General features: G+C 39.6%; 1 protein-coding gene and 1 non-coding gene across 2 annotated transcripts in view; both read left to right on the top strand.

Annotated features, from left to right (window-relative positions):
* Window positions 1-3,171: 3,171 nt before the first annotated feature.
* kcnh6a (potassium voltage-gated channel, subfamily H (eag-related), member 6a) overlaps window positions 3,172-19,221 on the top strand; it is a 36,176-nt gene continuing 20,126 nt past the window's right edge. Inside the window, exons 1-6 of the mRNA XM_084743954.1 lie at window positions 3,172-3,782; window positions 8,043-8,273; window positions 11,663-11,812; window positions 12,104-12,207; window positions 12,379-12,688; window positions 14,079-14,281. Coding sequence (XP_084600080.1) covers window positions 3,707-3,782; window positions 8,043-8,273; window positions 11,663-11,812; window positions 12,104-12,207; window positions 12,379-12,688; window positions 14,079-14,281 — 1,074 coding nt within the window. The 5' untranslated portion in view covers window positions 3,172-3,706. The remainder of the gene's footprint in view (window positions 3,783-8,042; window positions 8,274-11,662; window positions 11,813-12,103; window positions 12,208-12,378; window positions 12,689-14,078; window positions 14,282-19,221) is intronic.
* trnac-gca (transfer RNA cysteine (anticodon GCA)) lies at window positions 11,472-11,543 on the top strand. The gene has a single exon. It is a non-coding gene; the product is annotated as a tRNA-Cys (tRNA).

The raw sequence follows: 19,221 nt of genomic DNA, 5'->3' as shown, positions 1-19,221 counted from the left end.
AACCACTGCCAAGGTTGCACAGACTGTTTTATACAAATTGCAAACATTAAGAAAGTTGTGATCTGCGTCTGATTTGAAACATCACCAAAATAGACTGGAGCAGAAACAATTAGTCAGTTAATTGTTTGCAAGAAAATTAAGTTAAAGTAAGTCAGTCTCATACACATTGCATACTATTCTTCATCATTTTCTGTATTAAGCTGATTCACATTTGTTTTTATATGGCGTTGAGTTTCCCCTACACTCCTCTAAGGCTTTATAGAAGGCTGAGATCTTCCCTGGTGATAAGCATCCACTATCATTTTAATTATAGCATTCAAATCTATTTAGGGGTCAATTTTCACCTCTTTCCTGAAATAGTCCCATATTTGTAGGTGTCCCCCAGAAAATCTTGTTTTTCCTGAACACCGTTTAGTCTTGCAAGCTCATGCATGTCCCACTGTTTTACTTTTCAGTTCTTATTTGAGGAAATAATCAGTGGGATGCTGCAGCAGGCCCTACAGTATAAACTGACAAACTCTCACGTATCATCCCGTGCTGCGGCCGGCGCTCTTTTTCTTTCGAGCTCTTTGTCTTTCGCTGCCCTCTTTAGTGCACATTCCTGTTTTACTCAGCTGTCACACCAAGGGGTCAGGGGAAGGCATGTGTGTTCCTTGGTTAATTTTAGCCCTCATTTCATCGAGGCCATTGAGACGAAACGCAGAGCAACCACCTCGACCCGTCTGCTGCAAAGCCACATTTACCCTCTGATCTCCAAACAACCTTTACAGACTAAACCACTGTATCAGTGAACATGTGCTCATGACAACCTTTCTTTGGATAAAGTGGATCACATGTACAGGCCACCAACCTGACAGCTCAGAGCCTCTCTATTGTAATGATTTAAACAACAATAGCTCACACTTTTAAAGCTCAGACAACCACTGGAATAAATAAGTGATTTCATATTAAAGGTAATATGTGTTCATAGTCAGCGTGTTGCCTACAGTAGATGGAGGTCAGCGCTCCCCCAGCTTGTAGACGAGAGTGTTCCCAGAATGGAAGCTATCGCACTAGAATCCATCTTGCCAGGCTTCAAGTTATCCGTTTGTGTCTGCAAGATGGTGCAGTCAATGAGCATCTTAGCAGGGACTTCTGGCAGCTACAGGCGCGGTTTACGGTGTGACGACAGCAAGTGGCGTCCATGGAAGCAACAACAATGGCGGCTCCTGAAGAGGTTAGTGTAGATACTGTGATTGCATCAGTTATATCAGAACTGGAGAGTTTTTCTTCGTTGAAAGAAGAGCAAAGAACGACACTGAAGGCTTGATCTGATTGGTTGAAGTTAATCTATGTTGGAAGTGTTTTTTTAAGTGCCTGCCCTTTTCCAAACAGTTTAAAACAACTTCTCAGATGGTTCTGTGACACTGAAGTGTCACAATAACACAAACAAACTAATTGATGAGGACAGAAGTAGACCAGCAACTCTCATTTTCTGTGAGGTAAAATGATTGATTTTGCCAGTGGATTCTGGTTGTTTTGGCGAGTGTAATATCTTGGCTTATATAACAGCAGTTTCCTGTAGGAAAAGGTTGTCTGACAGATCAGTAAAGCAGTTAAAATATTGTAAGTATAGTGCACACTTAAACTGATACCGACTGTTTTACTGTAGGTGGCTAAAATAAGCTTTTCTGTCCACAGCAGCAAATTTTTTTACACCAGTACTCCTGCTGCTGCTCCAAACTGGGGCCGTGTTGGTCTCCATCTCCTGCAGGAAATAAACTGACTATGGATAAGTGCCTCATAGAACCCCACTTCAAAAAATCTGAATTATCCCTTTAAGACAACAAAAATCAATACTGTTGTGTCAGTGCTGCCAGCGGTGTTGGAGACATATTGAGAAAAAGTCAACTCAAACTTGTTGGCCAATAAAACTCCTCTGTCTGGCTATTTCTAGACAAAACTAACAATGTGCCATGTCAAGAAGCCACTTCTAGCATGTCTGCGTGACCTTTAAGTGGGTAGACTATTGAAACTGTGGCCTGAACGTCTGCTCTGTCTCTCAAAATGCAACTTGTGCCAGAGAGGTGTCTCAGGGAGAACGCTGAGTCCAATAATGTCATAAAATTCAAGTTCAGGTGAAAAACATGATCAAAGTTGAAACTGTTTTTGTTTCTCAGGATGAGAGTCCCTTGCAGTTTGCATGTCTCGCTGTGCTGCAGTAAAATCCAGGCTGTAAGTTTCCAGAGCAGCTTCACCTCCTCACCAGACTCTACAACGCTTTTATTGTTTGTTTTGACAGCTTTGTTTCTGCTGTGGTGGCACTCATCCAGCTCATCAGTGCGTTGTGATTCATAATGTTGGCCCTGTGCGCATTTTCAGGCTTTGAGAGTATCAGATTACATGTAACAGGATTACATAGTTAGGATACAAAAAAGGTAACTGTATCCCAATATCTGGACAAAGAAATTAACAAACCTAAAAGAATCATTAAACATTAGAGGCTAAACAATTTCATCATATTTGGTACTGAGATAATCCAAAAGTAATTATTTTATTGTAATTCATTTTTAAAGTGAAGCTCCTAATCCTGTGTATTTGAAGAACAGAGAATAACAAAAAGAAAGATTTACAGGGGACACCACACAGACACGTATACACACAAACCTATACATCACAAGTGGCATTTAAAGCTTATCATGACTAAAGATTAATACAATATTCCAGGAGTGTGATGGCAGCCACAGATAGAGAGGATGCTGCTATTTTGAGCTCATGAGACTTGTGATGTGGCGTGAAGCAGAGAGACTGATGAGGGTCTGCACTCTGTCAGTGTCAGACCACTGTCAAGTCACTCACAATAGAATAAACATAACCTCAGGACATGGATTTCAAAATAAAACATCCCCTTTCCTAAGATCTATTATGGGAAAGGTATTTTTAAGTCACAAAAATTCTCCAAATCTTGGACAGTGTCCCCAAATCCTTTCCCCTGATTTTTAAGTCGTCCCTAAATTTATTATGGCATACCGCTATACATTCCGAGGTGTCATAAACTTGGAGGACATTTGAGACCTGCACCTCCATCCGGGTGAACACCCACCTGAGCCGGATGCCTGATGCAGCTTACTTCCGTTCTTGCCCTGGTTAACTCAGTGTGACTTGACGCTGCTGACAGCCGCTCCAGTCGAGCCTCGGGGGCGGTGGAAGGGCAGCGGATCCAGGGGATCTGACTAATTGGAGCTTCTCCTCCGCCGTCCTTATCGAGCAGTGTCCAAACTTGAGGGAGAAACTGCGATTCTAAAACAAACCGAGAGATTCTGCGCTCTGCGCGGTTTGTTCCCAACTTCATCTCCCAAAACAGATTCCCTCCACTGAGCAGAGGACACCAAATCGTGGGAAAACCGGTTTATGTACTGTTTGTTTCTCTTTTTAAACGTGAAATGTTGTTGCGTGTGGTTTTTGTGGAATCCTAGTGTACTTTTTTTTCACATTATCAGCGTGCAACATCCTGCATCTGCTATCGCCCTGGCAACCAGAGCTCCTCTCCATCATTCTCCAGCGCTTCATCCCTCACCATCAGCGGGAGAGAAATCAAAAATCTGCTTTTGACGCTCGTCCTCCGAGTGGCACTTCATTATTTTTTCGATCACTTTTATTATTATAATTATTATTTTTAAACCTTTAAGGTTCATGTGTCGGAGAAGTCTTTTCTCTCACCGCCAAAATGCCTGTGAGACGCGGTCATGTTGCGCTCCAGAACACCTACCTGGACACTATCATCAGGAAATTCGACGAGCAAAGTAAGTGCAGATGAAATGAGTTGAGTTATGGCCATGTGATGCTCTCAAAGTCCAGATAGTGAGTGTGAAATACCTATGAAAGCAAAACCTTCACAATATGCTTATTTGATCACTTTTACACAGCCGGCATTAGATCATTTTAGTAGTGTTGAATGATGTAATGAGTGTTAAATGCTTTTAATAAATGTGATAAAGGTGGCAACAACGAACAGGTGTGCAGAGAAAGTGTGTAAAATTAATTCAGTTTATTGTTAGCTACATCCTTTGTTTAAAGCAGGGGAATAATGTCCCTGAATAAAGGGATTTCTGGGATATTTATATTAGATATTTATCAGGATTGTTATCTCATTGTATATTATTGTTAAGGGCTGACGATAACTATCACTGCTGATTAATCTATTGATTATTTTCTCGACTAATTGAGTTGTTTGGTCTACAAAATGTGAGTGTTTCCAAAAGCCCAAGGTGACGTCCTGAAATGTCTGGGTTTGCCCACAATTCAAAGATATTCAGTTTACTGTTATAAAATAGTAAAGAAGCAAGAATATTCACATTTGGAATCAGATAATTTACTCAGACTAATCAATCAGTGTGGGTAAAACCTTGTTTTTTTGTGTTAATTTCTTAGTTAGTCTCACCATGTTTCAAAAAGGCTACAGCCTCAGCCTCCTGTATCCTTCATTTTTGATTGGTTTGTTCTGTGTTCAGATTTATTTAGACTCTTTGATTGCCTGAGCAGGTGGCAGACTGACAGGCTTTTCATGTCACATTGAAATGTCTTATCTAATTTGTACATGAGTGTCGTCGACATCCCCGCGCTGCTGCTTTTATGATTTTACTGTTATTGCACCTGCATGTGTGTTTGTTTCTGTGAGTGCTCACCTGATGTCTTACATTATGTTCCATTAGCTCACATGTTCCACTCGCTGCAAAGAGGAACCATTTCTCACACAAGAAGACAAGATCTGTGATTAAACAAAAAAGGGGATGCAACTATCAATTATTTTCTTGATTAACTGTTTAGTTGTTTGGTCTATGATATGTCAGACTATGGTGAAAAATTAATCATCCTGAAAACTAAAGGCTGCTGTCTCAACACCTGCCAGACTCCATTAACATATTGCTAAATTTAACTTTTATAAACATCTACTCCTTCTGACAAATGATTAATGATTTCTTATTGCTCATAAACTTGCACTTACTCATTTGAGGAACATTCAGCATTACTTTGGAGTATAATTAATTTGAAACAGGCAAACAGCAACACAAGTTAAAGCCAAGAATAAAAATTTTAAATGAGGAAACTGCAGTTGTATAGTATTGTTTTCAGAGCAGTGAGTATTTTAACTTGGCAATGAAGCTGGAAGCAGAGAATCTTGACCTTTTTTTTTTAATAAACAAAACAAAAAACAGTTTATCAATCATCAGAATAGTTGGCGATTAATTCAATAATTGATTCATAATCAATTAATTGTTGCAGCTCTGAAACACAGATGTTGCATTTGATGTCTTCTTTTGACCTTTCACTTCTCACATTTGCCTTTGCCTACATGTACTTCACTTTGGGACCAATCACAGTATATGTTGGATAAAATAATGATCAGATTCTGACCAGACATGGAAAAATACTTGATTGCTGACAATTCTCAGTGAGTTTTAGTCTGATTAGATCTGACTAGATAATTTTTGAGCCTATAGCACCTTTAACAAAGCTCTATTATGTAATGCCTCTACTGTATGTATGTCTCTGTGTGTGTGTGTGTGTGTGTGTGTGTGTGTGTGTGTGTGTGTGTGTGTGTGCGTGTGTGTGCGTGCACATGCGGCCACATGTATATGTGCACGGCCAGGTGAGTGCACGTGCCACGGCGGTGCTGCTTAGCAACCGTGTGACGATCAGTGTTTCCGCTTTGAGCCCCAGATAATGACTTTGGACAGGATGTGCTTTCCACCAGAGGAGCTCACCCATTTACTTTAAAGGGAGGAGAGAGTCCCCTCCTCTCGTGTGTGTGGGCAGCAAACAGGCAGAGCTGTTTAACCCAGTTCCACCACAGGATAATAAAAGGTCCAGTTGGATGTTGCAGAGGACATGTATGCACTTTTCATTCAGCTCATTGAACTCCTCCATTAGCAGCCGTCGAACAGAACTGTCCTACTTCACTTTCATGGTGGACATTGGTTTGTTCGGCATAGTGGCTGTTATAAGTGCCGTGTACATTATGATCATCAATAACAGGATCTGGATGGTATATGACATGACAGAGGGTATGCCTCCCTGAGGGGATTTCAACAATCCTTGAAAAACTCTTTTTAGAAAAAAAAAGGGACGAAAAGGGTTCTTAATGGAACCCTTAGTCTTTGACCAACGGTTGAGTTGAAGGAGGAAACTGTAATATAATTACTGTAAATCATAAAACGATGTTGAAATACTTGCTGCTCTGACAGTAACTCTGCAGCCTCAGTGTCATCCTCTGACATTTCCATCCCAGGCCAGAATGACAGTTTCAGTTCACCCATTTCAAGTTAATTACAGTTCAAATTAATGCTGAATGTTCGCTGGATGAGTAAGTGTCTGTTAATAAGTTGTAAGAAATAATTAATAATCTTTCAGAAGCAGTAAATGTTTATAACGTTTAAATTGAGTGATGTCTTAATGGAGTCTGGCAGGCAGTAAAGCCGTCAGTCACTCAGCTTCAACTCCAGAGTGTAAATTCAGAGCAGTGGGCTTTTGTTTTCAGGATAACAGGCTTAACTTTACATTGACAGACAACTGACGGTTATAAACAGCTGATCAGCTTACAGCATAGGACTTTACATGTTATTGTCAAATTACAATGTTGAGCTCGTCTTGCCCTCCTGCAGTGTTCCTGTCGCCTGCCTGTGGTCCAGTCTCCACCTGACGCTGGTGGACAGAAACAGCGCTGCATTGAGTTAACGTCAAATTAGAGACGTTATTGCTTCCATGCAGCTTGCAATTCTAAGCATCTATTGCATGTAAAATAATTTATATGGACATATGACTAGAAAAAAAGACAGTTCTATATATGCAGAAGCACTGCTATTATAGATTATTATAGATAAATAATTACAATTGAAACAACAAATTGAAACACATTTTCTACTATATATAGTATAAATAGAAGTGAGAAAATAGAAACAATCCATCAAAATGAAAAGACAATAACCTAATTTATCTGTATAAGGATAATTAAACCCATCTCAAACATGTGGACAATTACAGATTAATTAAAAAGTGTCAGGTAAAATCTTAATCTGGACAGACGTCAACAACCTGTTAATTCATAAATCACCATCGGAGCCGGTGTGACGCCGCCGCGGCTCATATGTTGAAGTGCCCACCTGCTCCTCTTCAGTCCGCTGGGAGAAACTGTGACGCTAATAACATTAGCACATTAGCAAAGGTGGACTGTATTAGTTCCACTTGAGATGATTGTTGAGTGGAGGTACAGAACCACGCAGAAGATTTTGAACAGCTGCACTTAAGCATATTTGATTAAATCAGAGAATGAGTGTGATTGTATTGTAAATACCTGAAAAAAATGTTAGCAATCTAAAGTGATCACTGTGATTAAGTGGCCTGCTTATATACTGTTCTACAAAGGCAAAAACAGTAACCGCTAACGTTAAGTACGTCTTCAGTTTATTAAGACCTGAATCTGATATTTAGTGTTTTGTTTTACCAAATGAACCAAAAGAAAAAATATGATGCCATAGATCAAAGAGCATGTAGGTCCAACAGTAAAGTTTGAAAAGATACAAAACTGAGACAAAAACCCACAACTAGAACCTTCTCTGGGGTTTCTATCCAGAACCAATCCACCTTCTGAGGCTTCTACTGAGAGCCCTTTTATACTTCAAGGGTTTCATCGAGAACCCACCCAGGGGGTTCATCCAGGAACCGTTTAATATAATAAGTGTTTTACCTAGAACTCCAGAGTTAAAGCTAGTCAGTGAGATAGCCACAGCTAGCTTAATGTGTAAAGTTTAAGTTAAAATCTGTTTTTACATGTATTCAGATTGCGTGGTATTTGTTTGTACTGGAACACACATTTGAATATACATCCAAAACTATGCATGAATCGTTCCACACAGTTGCACAAACATGAAACTTAATTCTCTTATTTTTGTATCATATCATCTAATGTTTCTCCAAAGTAAAAAAAAAAAACTGCTCATCTGCTCAGGTTTTAACAGCTTAGTTTCTGGAAGAACTTATTTTGTGGCTTATCTTCCACATTTCAGATCGCAAGTTTCTGATCGCCAACGCCCAGATGAAAAACTGCGGCATCATCTATTGCAACGAGGGCTTCTGCCAGATGTTTGGTTTCGCCAGGGCGGAGATCATGCAACAGCCCTGTACCTGCCAGTTCTTGGTGGGGCCCGGTACCATGAAGAGCGCTCTGTCCCAGCTGGCACAGGCCCTGCTTGGCTCCGAGGAGCGCAAGGTGGAGATCCTCTACTACGCTAAGGAAGGTAAGGCACAGGAGGAAAGGAGAGGGAAGGAGGAAGAGGAGATATTTAAAAAAAAAAAAAAAAAACCCTGATTGGACAGATCCTAATTCAGACTCATTCGTCTTACCAGCCACTGCTCTTAATGTCTGTGCTCAGTGCTAACATTTTAGGTTTCAGCTTACACACAGTGAGGAAACTTGCAACATCTAAGGCTAAATGTTAAATTCATCTCAAATTAGAAACCGTCTTGCTACCAGGGTGTCCTGGTAGCTCAGTTAGAGTGTTTGTCCTATATACTGAGGCTGGGAGTCCTCTGCAGCGACTGTGGGTTCGACTTCTCCCTACGGCCCTTTGCTGTATGTCACTCCCCTACTCTGTCCCCTCCTTTCCTGTCATATCTTCAGCTGTCCTAACATTAAAGGTAGAAAAAGCCCCCCATCATGTGTTGTGATCACACCATCTGCATCGCCCTTCAATATGTGTTTGACCCATGAGTACTGAGTACTCAGTGGCCCCTTTCCCCTTTTTCAGACCACAACCATCTTCAACCTCAGCCTTCGTTTTCGTCTCAACTACACACCTGTAAAGTTTTGTGATTGCATCTTGCACTGTTGAGACGCTGTATTGACAAAATCTGTCTACAGATGTATAAACGCCTGGCAAAATACTCAGAACCACTTGTGCAGTAGTTCCTGCGAGGGCTGAGCAATTAATCAAAATGTTATTCAAATCACAATATAGTTTAGTGTAATATTGCATTGTTGTTGATACGTATCGTATCATGATGAAACTTGTGATAAATACACAAGATACAGCAGAGGCTGAAACAAATGTCATCAGTTTTGCAAATAAAAACCAAAAGGATTTGGATAAACTGAAATTCTGAACTGGTGATGATGCTACATGAGAAGTTCCCATTCAGACTTTCTCGTATCAAGTCACATAAATCAAAGTGGAAAACACGATCGACAGAGAAGAAAAAAAAAGGTCACCTCTCACCACCATTCACAGTGACCTGCTGTGTTTTATTGCAGACCACTACAGACTCTCCGTCATCAGCCATCGCGGCCAAATCATCATTATAATCAGGCTTTAAATCACATGGTGTGTTCTCTGCTGTGAGTCACCACCCTGGCGAGACCCGGCAGACAGAGTCAGAATCATATTCTTAATCTCTTCTTAAGACCTGTTCTGATTTAAGGACATTTGCTTTTCCTCTCTATGTTGGTTTGTTGGCAAAACCTTAATGCCTTCTCTCCTCATTCTCAACACTTTCTTTCACACCTTCCACCTGTATCTGTCTCAACTGCAGAACTTGATTTTAGGAAAGCCATGTGCAAACAAAAATGTAATTATCGCAGATGGGGAAACAAAAAAAGAATGGAAAGCGTATAGACTTAGAGGAAGTGATGTTAAAATTCTAATGAGAGGGCAGAGTGACAGAGCGGACAGAAATAACACAGCGAGACAGACTTTTCAACTTTTGATCTGCTCTTCTCACAGTGACATTTCACTAAATGTTCTCTCTTCTCAAAGCTTAATTTACTCTTGAATCTCTGACTTGATCTAATTTTACCACCAGTTGCAGACTGACATGTGCACAGATCTGCATTTTGCCCTCTTGGTTTCTGTCACTTGCAACCTTTCAGGCTGGTTTATACCAACAAGGATTAATTTTTCAACCTGATTAAATCATGGTTTAACTTTAAATTATGTTGCCCCAAATGTTTAAACTAGCTTAAAATCAATAATGATTAAATTTATACTTCTCTTTAAACCTCAGTTTTCTTTCCAATCTAAACCTAGATTAAATTTAGATCTGTTGCACCAGATCTTTCAACTCCTATTTAAAATGTGATCCAGTTTTAATTTTAAACTTACACTTAAAATAAGTTCCTTGAAGAAAGTTATGGGTCAAGTCAACCCAGTGAGTTTTGTGATTTATCTCTTCTTTATTTCACTTTAGTTGATAATTGACCCAACAAGTTTTTTCTCAGAGGAGAAAGTAGAACTTCTCTGCCCAGCCATCAGGAGTAGACTAACAAGGCTAACTAACTTTATAGCTGTAACAAAGTAACATTTTGTTTATTTTTTTAGCTTTCTAGTAAACATTATCATGTTTTTTATTGTTTAGTGTGCTATCAAACAATATAATGATTCTCTAAAACTTTATAGCTAGCTATAAGCTATAGCTATAAAATATAGATATAAACAGTGTAGCATTTCTTTTTGACTTGTTAGCGAGCTAGCAAACAGTATAACTTTTTAAAACTATTTAGCTAGCTTGCAAGCAATGTAACTTAAAAACAACAAACATCTTTAGCTTGCTAGCAAACAATGCAATGTTTTGCTTTTTGCTTTTATACTTATTACGACCTGGCAGCACTCAAATGAATTATTTAATAAACTGCATTTACCTTTTAAACTCTAATTAGAACTACTCTTAGATTAAACTGATCTTTGTTGGTGAAACACAGTCTTGATTTCTTCTTCACCACTTTATCTGTCAGTTGCACTGAGGCAGAAATACATAGAAGGCAAGAAAACGGCATTACAATCATCCACCATAAACACAAATACATTTTCTGTCTGCTCACACACACAGACAGACTGATACACACACGTCTCTTGTTACTTTGGCCGTTTGGGCACAGGCCATACAGTCTAGAGTGCTGTTGTCATGGAAATGTGATCAGCATGCCAGCTCAAATCCACTAAGCATCTATTTGTTTTGTCTCCTGCTTCCCACTGTGCTCCCAGACTGAACAGGCAGGAAAAAAAAATTGCGAACAAGTGGATACAGTGTGATTCAGAACAAGTCGGCTGTTTTTTTTTTTCTTTACCTCCCAGCTGAATTCCTGTCAGAGTTTTTTTTTTTTTCAGACTGGATGTGTGAATGGGCCTGAATGCAGGCACTCGGGGTGTGTGTGTGTATATGTGTGTGTGTGTGTGTGTGTGTGTGTGTTTGTGTGATCTGCTCTCTCCCCGGTTTCTATTTTTAGATCACACTGATTGCAGAGTGAAGTTAGACCTGACGGAAGTGTTGTTCATTTAGCCTTTTTTAGCTCCCTCTGTTTGAACTCTGTCACTCTCTTCCCTCGTCTGTTTCTCCTTCTTTCTTTCTGTCTCTCCCTCCTGTGGTTTCCTCCCCTGTGACCTCTCTTAAAAGCATGGCCTCGTAAAAAAAAAAATCAGATACCAATGTGTGTTGTCATCAGAGGGGGTATAGCTCAGTGGTAGAGCATTTGACTGCAGATCAAGAGGTCCCCGGTTCAAATCCGGGTGCCCCCTGTTTTCCTGCCTTTATTCAGTTCAAAACGGCTTTATTGGAAACAGACGTTTGCGATGTCAAGTGTAAAATAAACACTCGTAATAGCTGCATCTCTGTCCGTGCCTCTCTGTGTCTAAAGGGACCTGCAGGCCGTGCTTGGTGGACATCATCCCCGTAAAAAACGAGGAAGGTGTCGTCATCATGTTCATCCTCGACTTCCAGGAGCTGATTGATCGTTCTCTCAAGAAGTCAGGTCTCAGGCAGAGAGTCGCCCAAGGATGGATTTACTGTAAGGCCTTTAACATTTGTCTTATACTTTGCCTGCATGATGATATACCACTCCCTCCAGGATCCCGCTGGGGCCTAAAATGCCTGATTTTTCACAGGCAACTTGTTCTAATGCTCAGCAAGTGTATAATGATAAAATATGACAAGAAAAAAGAAAAATATAATAATACTGACATAAACTCAACCATGGCTTTTGTTTCCTGTAATGGACACAGTAGAACAAACTTTTAAATAATAATTTTACAGATACATGTACAAAAGAGTTTTGATAACAGCTGCGTTTCCCACTCAGGTCAAAATCGCAGGCTGAAGATGAGGCTGCCGGTGCTGCGGTCCATGCGACGGACTTCAATTTCCAAAGATCAGTTTGAAGGAGTGGTTGTGGACTACCTGCAGGTGAGGTGATGTTTTTTTGCACAAGGTCCTTTCTCTTCTGTTGCAGGTTGACTTTGTACTGTAGGTTATTTGACACACAACTAAAATTTCAGAACAACTGATAAATAAATTTTATTTTAAAAAGAATTTTTTGTTCAGCTGAGACATGGCTTTCTGCTCTCTGTCTTACAGCCAAACAGCGAGGAAGTCCCTCTGAAAGAGTTTCGTATCCCGTCCAAAGAGAGTTGCATGCAGTCTGAGACTGAGGCTCTGATAGAACAGGACCTGGATCCTCCCTCCCCTGCAGCCCAGTCCTCCACCAAGCAGCGCTCCCTGCTGACAGACCGGCTGGACCCTGGCATCGCCTTCCCCAGGGGGACCATACCTCGGAGCTGTTCTCGGGACAGCGTCCGCAGCCTCAGGCGCGCCTCGTCGCTGGACGATATCGATGGCATGAGGGCAGAATGGAACAGTCGACCCGGAGACCCCCGAGCAAACAGCAGTGAGTTTCTGACCAGACGCTGAACGTCTCAGAGGGAAATTCTGATTAAAATATAGAAATACTAGGACTATTATTAAAGTCAATAATCATCAAGCCCTAGTTTGCACAGGATGGTGGCTGAAATGTTTGGCTAAGGATTAATATAACAACACTGTAAACTGATAAAAAATCAAACAAAATGAAGACGATGATGTACAAGCAACAAAAACTACAGACAGTTTTGTCTCCTCAGTCCACTGAAAGATTCTTTTCTTTTCTATCAGACAAGTAAAGACAGAAATAGAGAGCGAGATCATAGCGCGTGAAGGTTGTTCCAGCAGAGACACACTAATCAATCCCTATGCCAGTGTGTGTGTGTGTGTGTGTGTGTGAGGCTTTGTGGTCCATTTGTGTTAAAATTGCCCATCACAGCACGTACAGGATGTCCACTTCTTCTCTCATGGGAAATATTTTGTGAGGAAATTATATTTTTTGTGCAGGACACAGGTTCCAATCACACTCTAGACTCTCACTCTGTCTGTCACATTTTCTTTCATTTTCACCATATTGGTGTCTCCATCTGTGTCTTTGAGGCTGTCTGTCCTGATTACTTTGTTGAGTGCAAGAAATAAAACATTTTGTTCCTGAAAACATTTTATTGTTTTTTAAAGTTGATCGTGATTTGATCTTAAAACCTGGGGCCTCATTACAGGAAATTTTCCTCCATGCTTGTCCTATTTTAATCAAAGTTTCCAAATAAAAATCCTATCTTCCTATTACAGAAACAGTGCCTTAACTCATGGCTGTGTCCTATCTTATCTTGGACCTCGTATCTTATCTTAACTAGAACTTAAAACTTGATTCTTCACTCGGTACTTGTCCTGTCATGCCTTTATCTGTGTTTACAATATACACAAGACTGCCTGTATCCATGACAACAGCTGTTTCTCTTCACTTTGTTACTTGAATGGACAAGAAGAGGAGGGCGTTCAGTTTTAGCTTTGATGAGTCAGAAGAATTCATTGCATCGTGGAGGAGATGAAACACCATTCAGCCCAGAATAAGGATTTGAATATATGACGATCAAGTTCAAAATTAAATGTCTTGGCATTCGATATATCCCCATTGATAATATGATCCAGGATATTTAAAGGATTATTATACAGTTTGAGCAGCCTTTCATAATATTTTACTGTTCATGTCTTCATCATCACTGCCATCCTAACTTATTAGGATCCTAACTTCTTCAGTTAGGATGGTTCTGGAGTAGCTAAATTCTTATCCTAAGATAAGAAAGGATTTTTTTGTAAATGGAAACAAATGAAAAAAATATATATTTGTTCCTGTGTTTCACATCTCACTATCATTTATAATTTTCGTGATTTCCTAATTTTTCCGCTCTCTGCTGCAGATCTGAAGCCCAGTGCTCTGAACTCCACGTCGGACTCGGACCTGATGAGACACCGGACCATCGGCCGCATCCCTCAGGTCACTCTCACCTTCGGCTCGGACCGGATGAGACCTCCTTCGCCCACCGAGATTGAAATCATCGCGCCCAGCAAGATTAAAGACCGAACCCAGAATGTCACAGAGAAGGTCACTCAGGTCACGCAGGTAAGACGAGTCCTTCGCCATCTTAGTGAAAAAAAAGAGAGATCATCTCTCTTTCTCTCTTTGTCAATCATCCTGTGGTTCCAAAACTCATTTTCTGAGTTTGAAATAACTTGTCTTCTCTGTGAGCTGGATGACTGGATCCAAAGATCAGAGGTCGGTGTCCTTGTGATCATTTTGCTTGATGAAAAGTTGGAAATGGATGTGCCTGCATCCACAGAACTACCACCAGTGATGCAGTACAACAGGAAAAACAGTCGGTTCAAACCAGACTAAAAATAACAGGACTCAAAATTATTTAAAAACAAGAACAAGTGCTGCCTGTGAGTGGAGATAATTCTGCTTTCTATGGTGTTTATAGAAAGGTATCTATGTCACGATGATACAGAATAAGGCAGACCACTGCTCTGGTATCAGTGATTTTTCTTGGAAATTATTGGGCAAAATTATCTCAAGTTTAAGGACTTTGTTGTGGATGAATGGATTTTTGGCCTCAAGTCAAATTCAGTCTCGTGCGTAGAGGTTGTGGTAGAAAAGTTCCACAATTACCCATATTCACCCTGTGAGGTCACGCTCCAGGTTGAAAGCTCAAAAGTCTTACTGCTGTGCTGTAAATATAAAACGGTACACTGTAAAAATGAAAAAGTTGAGAAGCCTCAAAATTTCAAGGCAATGGACTGGAATAGTTTTTTAAGTTGTAAATCAGACTCTTAAATTATGAAAAAGTTTTACCAACTACTGATCTTTTGTTGAGATAATTTACTTTTTTTCTTTAGATAAACTCAAAACTTTGAATTTTAGAAACAAAATATTGTTGATATTGAGTAAAATTGAGTAAATACATTTAAGTGAAAGTACATGTTAAACTTTAAGTTAAAAAAAAAGTTAAAGTTAAAAAGAAGTTAAAAAAAAAAGATTAAAGTTTATTTGAAGAAGAAAAGTTAAATATGTCGACTAAAGATTATAGGTCAGCAAAACCTTTTTAAGTTTATTTCAGAACTTAAGAGTTTGAGTTGGGCTCAAAAATCAAAAATCTATTGCAGTCCACTGTCGTCTCAACTACTTTTTTTTTTTTTTTTTTTTACAGCATAGAGAATCTGACAAATTGTTATTGTTACATGACTCCAGATTGATCAACAACTGAAAGCTAACAGTACCGATTGATAGTGTTACATGACAGAATAGGAAATACATAAATTAATTCTGAAAAGCGATCACATATCTTGTACAGTAAAACACACCGGATGTAATTAAGCGTCTAACGTAGACTGACATTAATGTAAACTGTCTCGCCGTCTCTTCACCTGACTTCAGAAATGTTCTGGTCAACACGTCAACAATATTATTTGACAGATTAATGAAATATGGCAGATATGGCCTGAGTTCTCGCTGGGCTTTCACTATCCATTGTCTTCTCAGTTGCTGATCAGTTGGCAGGTGGTGAGATGATAAAGATTTGTCAGATTCTCAACCGTTAACTGCTTACAAACCTGAGACACAGCAGGGAGATATTTGAGCTTCCCACCCTGACCGTGACGTCAAATGAAAATGGCCGCTGTGTGAACATGGTGAATAGCTCTGTTGGCTGTTTTCGGTTCCTCTTGAAAGTGAATATCTCTCACAGAATATATATCAAGTTACTGTCGTCCTGATTGATAAGTTCAGGTTGCTTCAGGAATTATTGTTCGCGCACATAGAAAGTTCTGACAAATGTGTCGATAAAAGTTTATCGCTTGTGGATCAGAGGATGCAAAAAGACATCTGCAGTCGCAGGGTGAAAGTGTGAAAGAATAATCTCACCTGAGGTGTGACATCTATGGCACCAGCAGCAGAACACGCTCATCAGCCACCTGTTATCGCACCACGGTGTCTTCGTGCACATTTTGGCACACGCTTACCTCACACACAGCAGTTTACCAACAATGGAAAAATACTCCAAGTAAAGTTTCTGCTTTTAATTCAACCTAGGTAAAAGCAAATAAGTATTCAAACCACTAATTGTGGAGAAGGGTCCTTATCTGAGTTTTTCTGACTTCAGAAATCTGTGTACCTAATTAACAATAATAATGATATTTCAGAGATTTTAATTTTTTTAAATATATTTGCAGCATCTCATCTTAAGTTGAATATTAAATCTAACCAAAATATTTTATCTTGGCAGTAACTTGAGTAAATGGATTTATTTACATGACACATCTGCACGTACTCACAAGCAAAATGCTTAGTGGCCTGTTTGGCGGAGGACAGCGCCGGCGGTCGAACACCGTGGGGCTCCCTCAGTGCATCACATTAACCCAGTTTATCTGAGGGGCTTCCAAAAAGGTCAGTCGACTCTTTTCAACCACTCTGAGCCAAAGAGGAGAGTGTTTACGGTCCAGTTTATCTGTTTGCTTGGCTGTTGGTTTGTTATTTAAGGATAATTGCAAACAGATTTCAGTGGTGAATTGGACCGAGGACCAAGGACCAGGTGATGTGGTTTTTGTTGGAAATCTGGATACAAAAGCTTCACCATGGGGCTGTTTGAGCATTTTACAAGAAGTGGGTTGTCTGAATAATCTGGAGGACTGTCAGTAAACCTGCTTCTTCAGCAGCAACGAACGCATCAACTCAATTTTGACAAAAATGTCAGGTAGAACTTTATAATTCCAGGGTGGTGAAATGCTGCTCGTGTCGCTCCCTGTATTCCTGCAAAATTTGATGGCGCTTAACCTAAAGATACAGACTAGAGTCTGACTGCAGGCATTTATTGTAAGAAGGTCTTTTAAGCCAGAGGTATTCTCCAGAAATAATGGCCACATGGATTGACTATCACTATGTGTATTTTAATTAAATTCTGAACCATTTTCTGTTATTTAGGTCACGGTCATATAGACTTGTGGTGGATGAGCTCTAGTGTCTTCTGGTTACATATATGCATTAGTCTTTTTTTGTTTGTTTTTCACACTGCATTACATTTATTACCTCTGCCAAAGCGGTGATGCTTTTGTTGTCGTTTGTTTGTTTGTTTGTCTGTCTGTCAGAAGGATTATGGAAAATTTTACAGTCCGATTTTCATGAAACTTTGTGGAAGCGCGTAGCGTAGGTCGAGGAAGAAGACATTGAATTTCGGAGCGGCTCTAAATCACAAGACGGATATACAAATAATTTTTCACTTTCATTAACATTCCAAAATGGATCTGGGAATAAACTGGGAATAGATGGGAATTCACATAAAATAGGCATTAGCCTTGCATGGCCTCTGATAGCACGTCTATTTATTATTCATAGATCCTAAATCTGCATGCTGTTCATGCAGTAGTATTACCTTATGTGACTCCTCTGTGATTGAATGTTGCTGCTTCGGTGGTGGTGAGATCTCACTTCTTCACACCAGGAGGGAGAGTGGCACCGACAACCGGCTGTGACTCGGCGCACAATCCGGAAACAGCGTGGCTTCTGTGGCCCTGGAAAAACTGACTGGACGAACAGAAGGCCTGGCAGAACGCTTAACTTGTTATCTCAACTCTGCTGACGTCATGTTCACGTTTGGATAAAAAGTGAGCGTTCCTCTGTGTTAGTGTGGCGGCGGAGTGTTTGTCTGCTGCTCAGCGGGGTTTATATTTCTGTTGGAAGGTAGAAGGCTGTTATTGCAGCTATCTGTCTCTGGTATGTCTTCTGTTGTCAGACCACACACGTACTCAGTCCTCTAAATCTTAACAACAACTTAATCCAGAACCGTGTCTTTAAATCTTGTTTTCTGTAGAAACAAGGGGCTGAGATACTGATATGTTGTTTTTTGTGCAAATCAGCTTGTTTCTGCAGCTGTTTTATAAGATAAAGAAACGGCTTAATGTCAGTGAATGGGTCTTTAAAACTACTTTTGTGAATATTTTATCTTGCTTGGTGGAAAACAAAATTTTGTGTGTTTAATGTGATGAGGTTGGAAATATTGTCTGAAATCCTATTGAATTAGTTTATACTTTGGTATTTTAGCTGTCAAACACTATGTATTAGTGCGATATATACTGAATTTCTTTAGATTTTTAGTGGATGGATCCTCCAGACTTTTATTAAAGCTGCAGTAGGCAATATAAGTTCATTATTGATTCACTCATTTTGGTTGAAGTACAGTGGAAACCTCTTGATCAAGTCAACTAATCGTTCTTAAAAACTAATACTATTTAATTTTGCTTTGAGGTTAAAAAAAAAAAAAAAAAGTACTGCATCAGTACAGCCAGCACAAGAAAACATAACGACGGATAAGAAGCAGTTAACTTGAAGAGAAATAACAGAGGACATAAATGGTTGTTCAGATAAAATAGATGGGCAGATGTCTGTTTTAGCTGATTTTACCATTGATCTAGTACCACAGTATCCCCATACTCCTTTGAAAAATCATCCAATTTTGAGAGTTCTTGAGTGAGGAGAGGATGGATGTATTTTTTAAGACGTTGTATATGAGAAATTCTTAATTATTTGGGACTTCTTGTAAATTCAGCATATGTTATGCAGTACTTATTTAATTCTTTGTGTCTGCACAGTATTTCCCGTAGCCTCACACCTGTATTTCTTTAATTTTCATAGGTTCTGTTGAATAAAATATGTATTTGAGTTGTATATATCTGTGGTAATCAGCCTCGATTTTGATTCTGAAGATTCACCCCTGATTTTAGTAAAAAGAAGGCTTGATCTTAGATGGAGGAATAACTATTAGGACGGACTTAGAATATCAAGTTATGACTGTAGGACATAAAAATTATGCTCACTGATAATTTGTGTCTAATATTCTTTTTCCGCAGAAAAAGTTATATCACCTTGGTGAAAACTCTTAAAATTGCATCTGGTCCTTCTCCCTCTTCTTTAGCTTTATAATAACACACAGCCTATTAAATGTAAATCAGCCTATTAACATTACTTGTACGTTCATTAAGATATTTTTCCACATGTGGCTACTCTGCTGTGGG

This window comes from Lutjanus erythropterus, chromosome 19 (genome assembly GCF_056507025.1).
Source record: "Lutjanus erythropterus isolate fLutEry1 chromosome 19, fLutEry1.hap2, whole genome shotgun sequence".
Classification (NCBI taxonomy): domain Eukaryota; kingdom Metazoa; phylum Chordata; class Actinopteri; order Lutjaniformes; family Lutjanidae; genus Lutjanus; species Lutjanus erythropterus.
The sequence above is the reverse complement of the archived record's forward strand: the minus strand, read 5'-3'. Positions and strand labels throughout refer to the sequence as shown.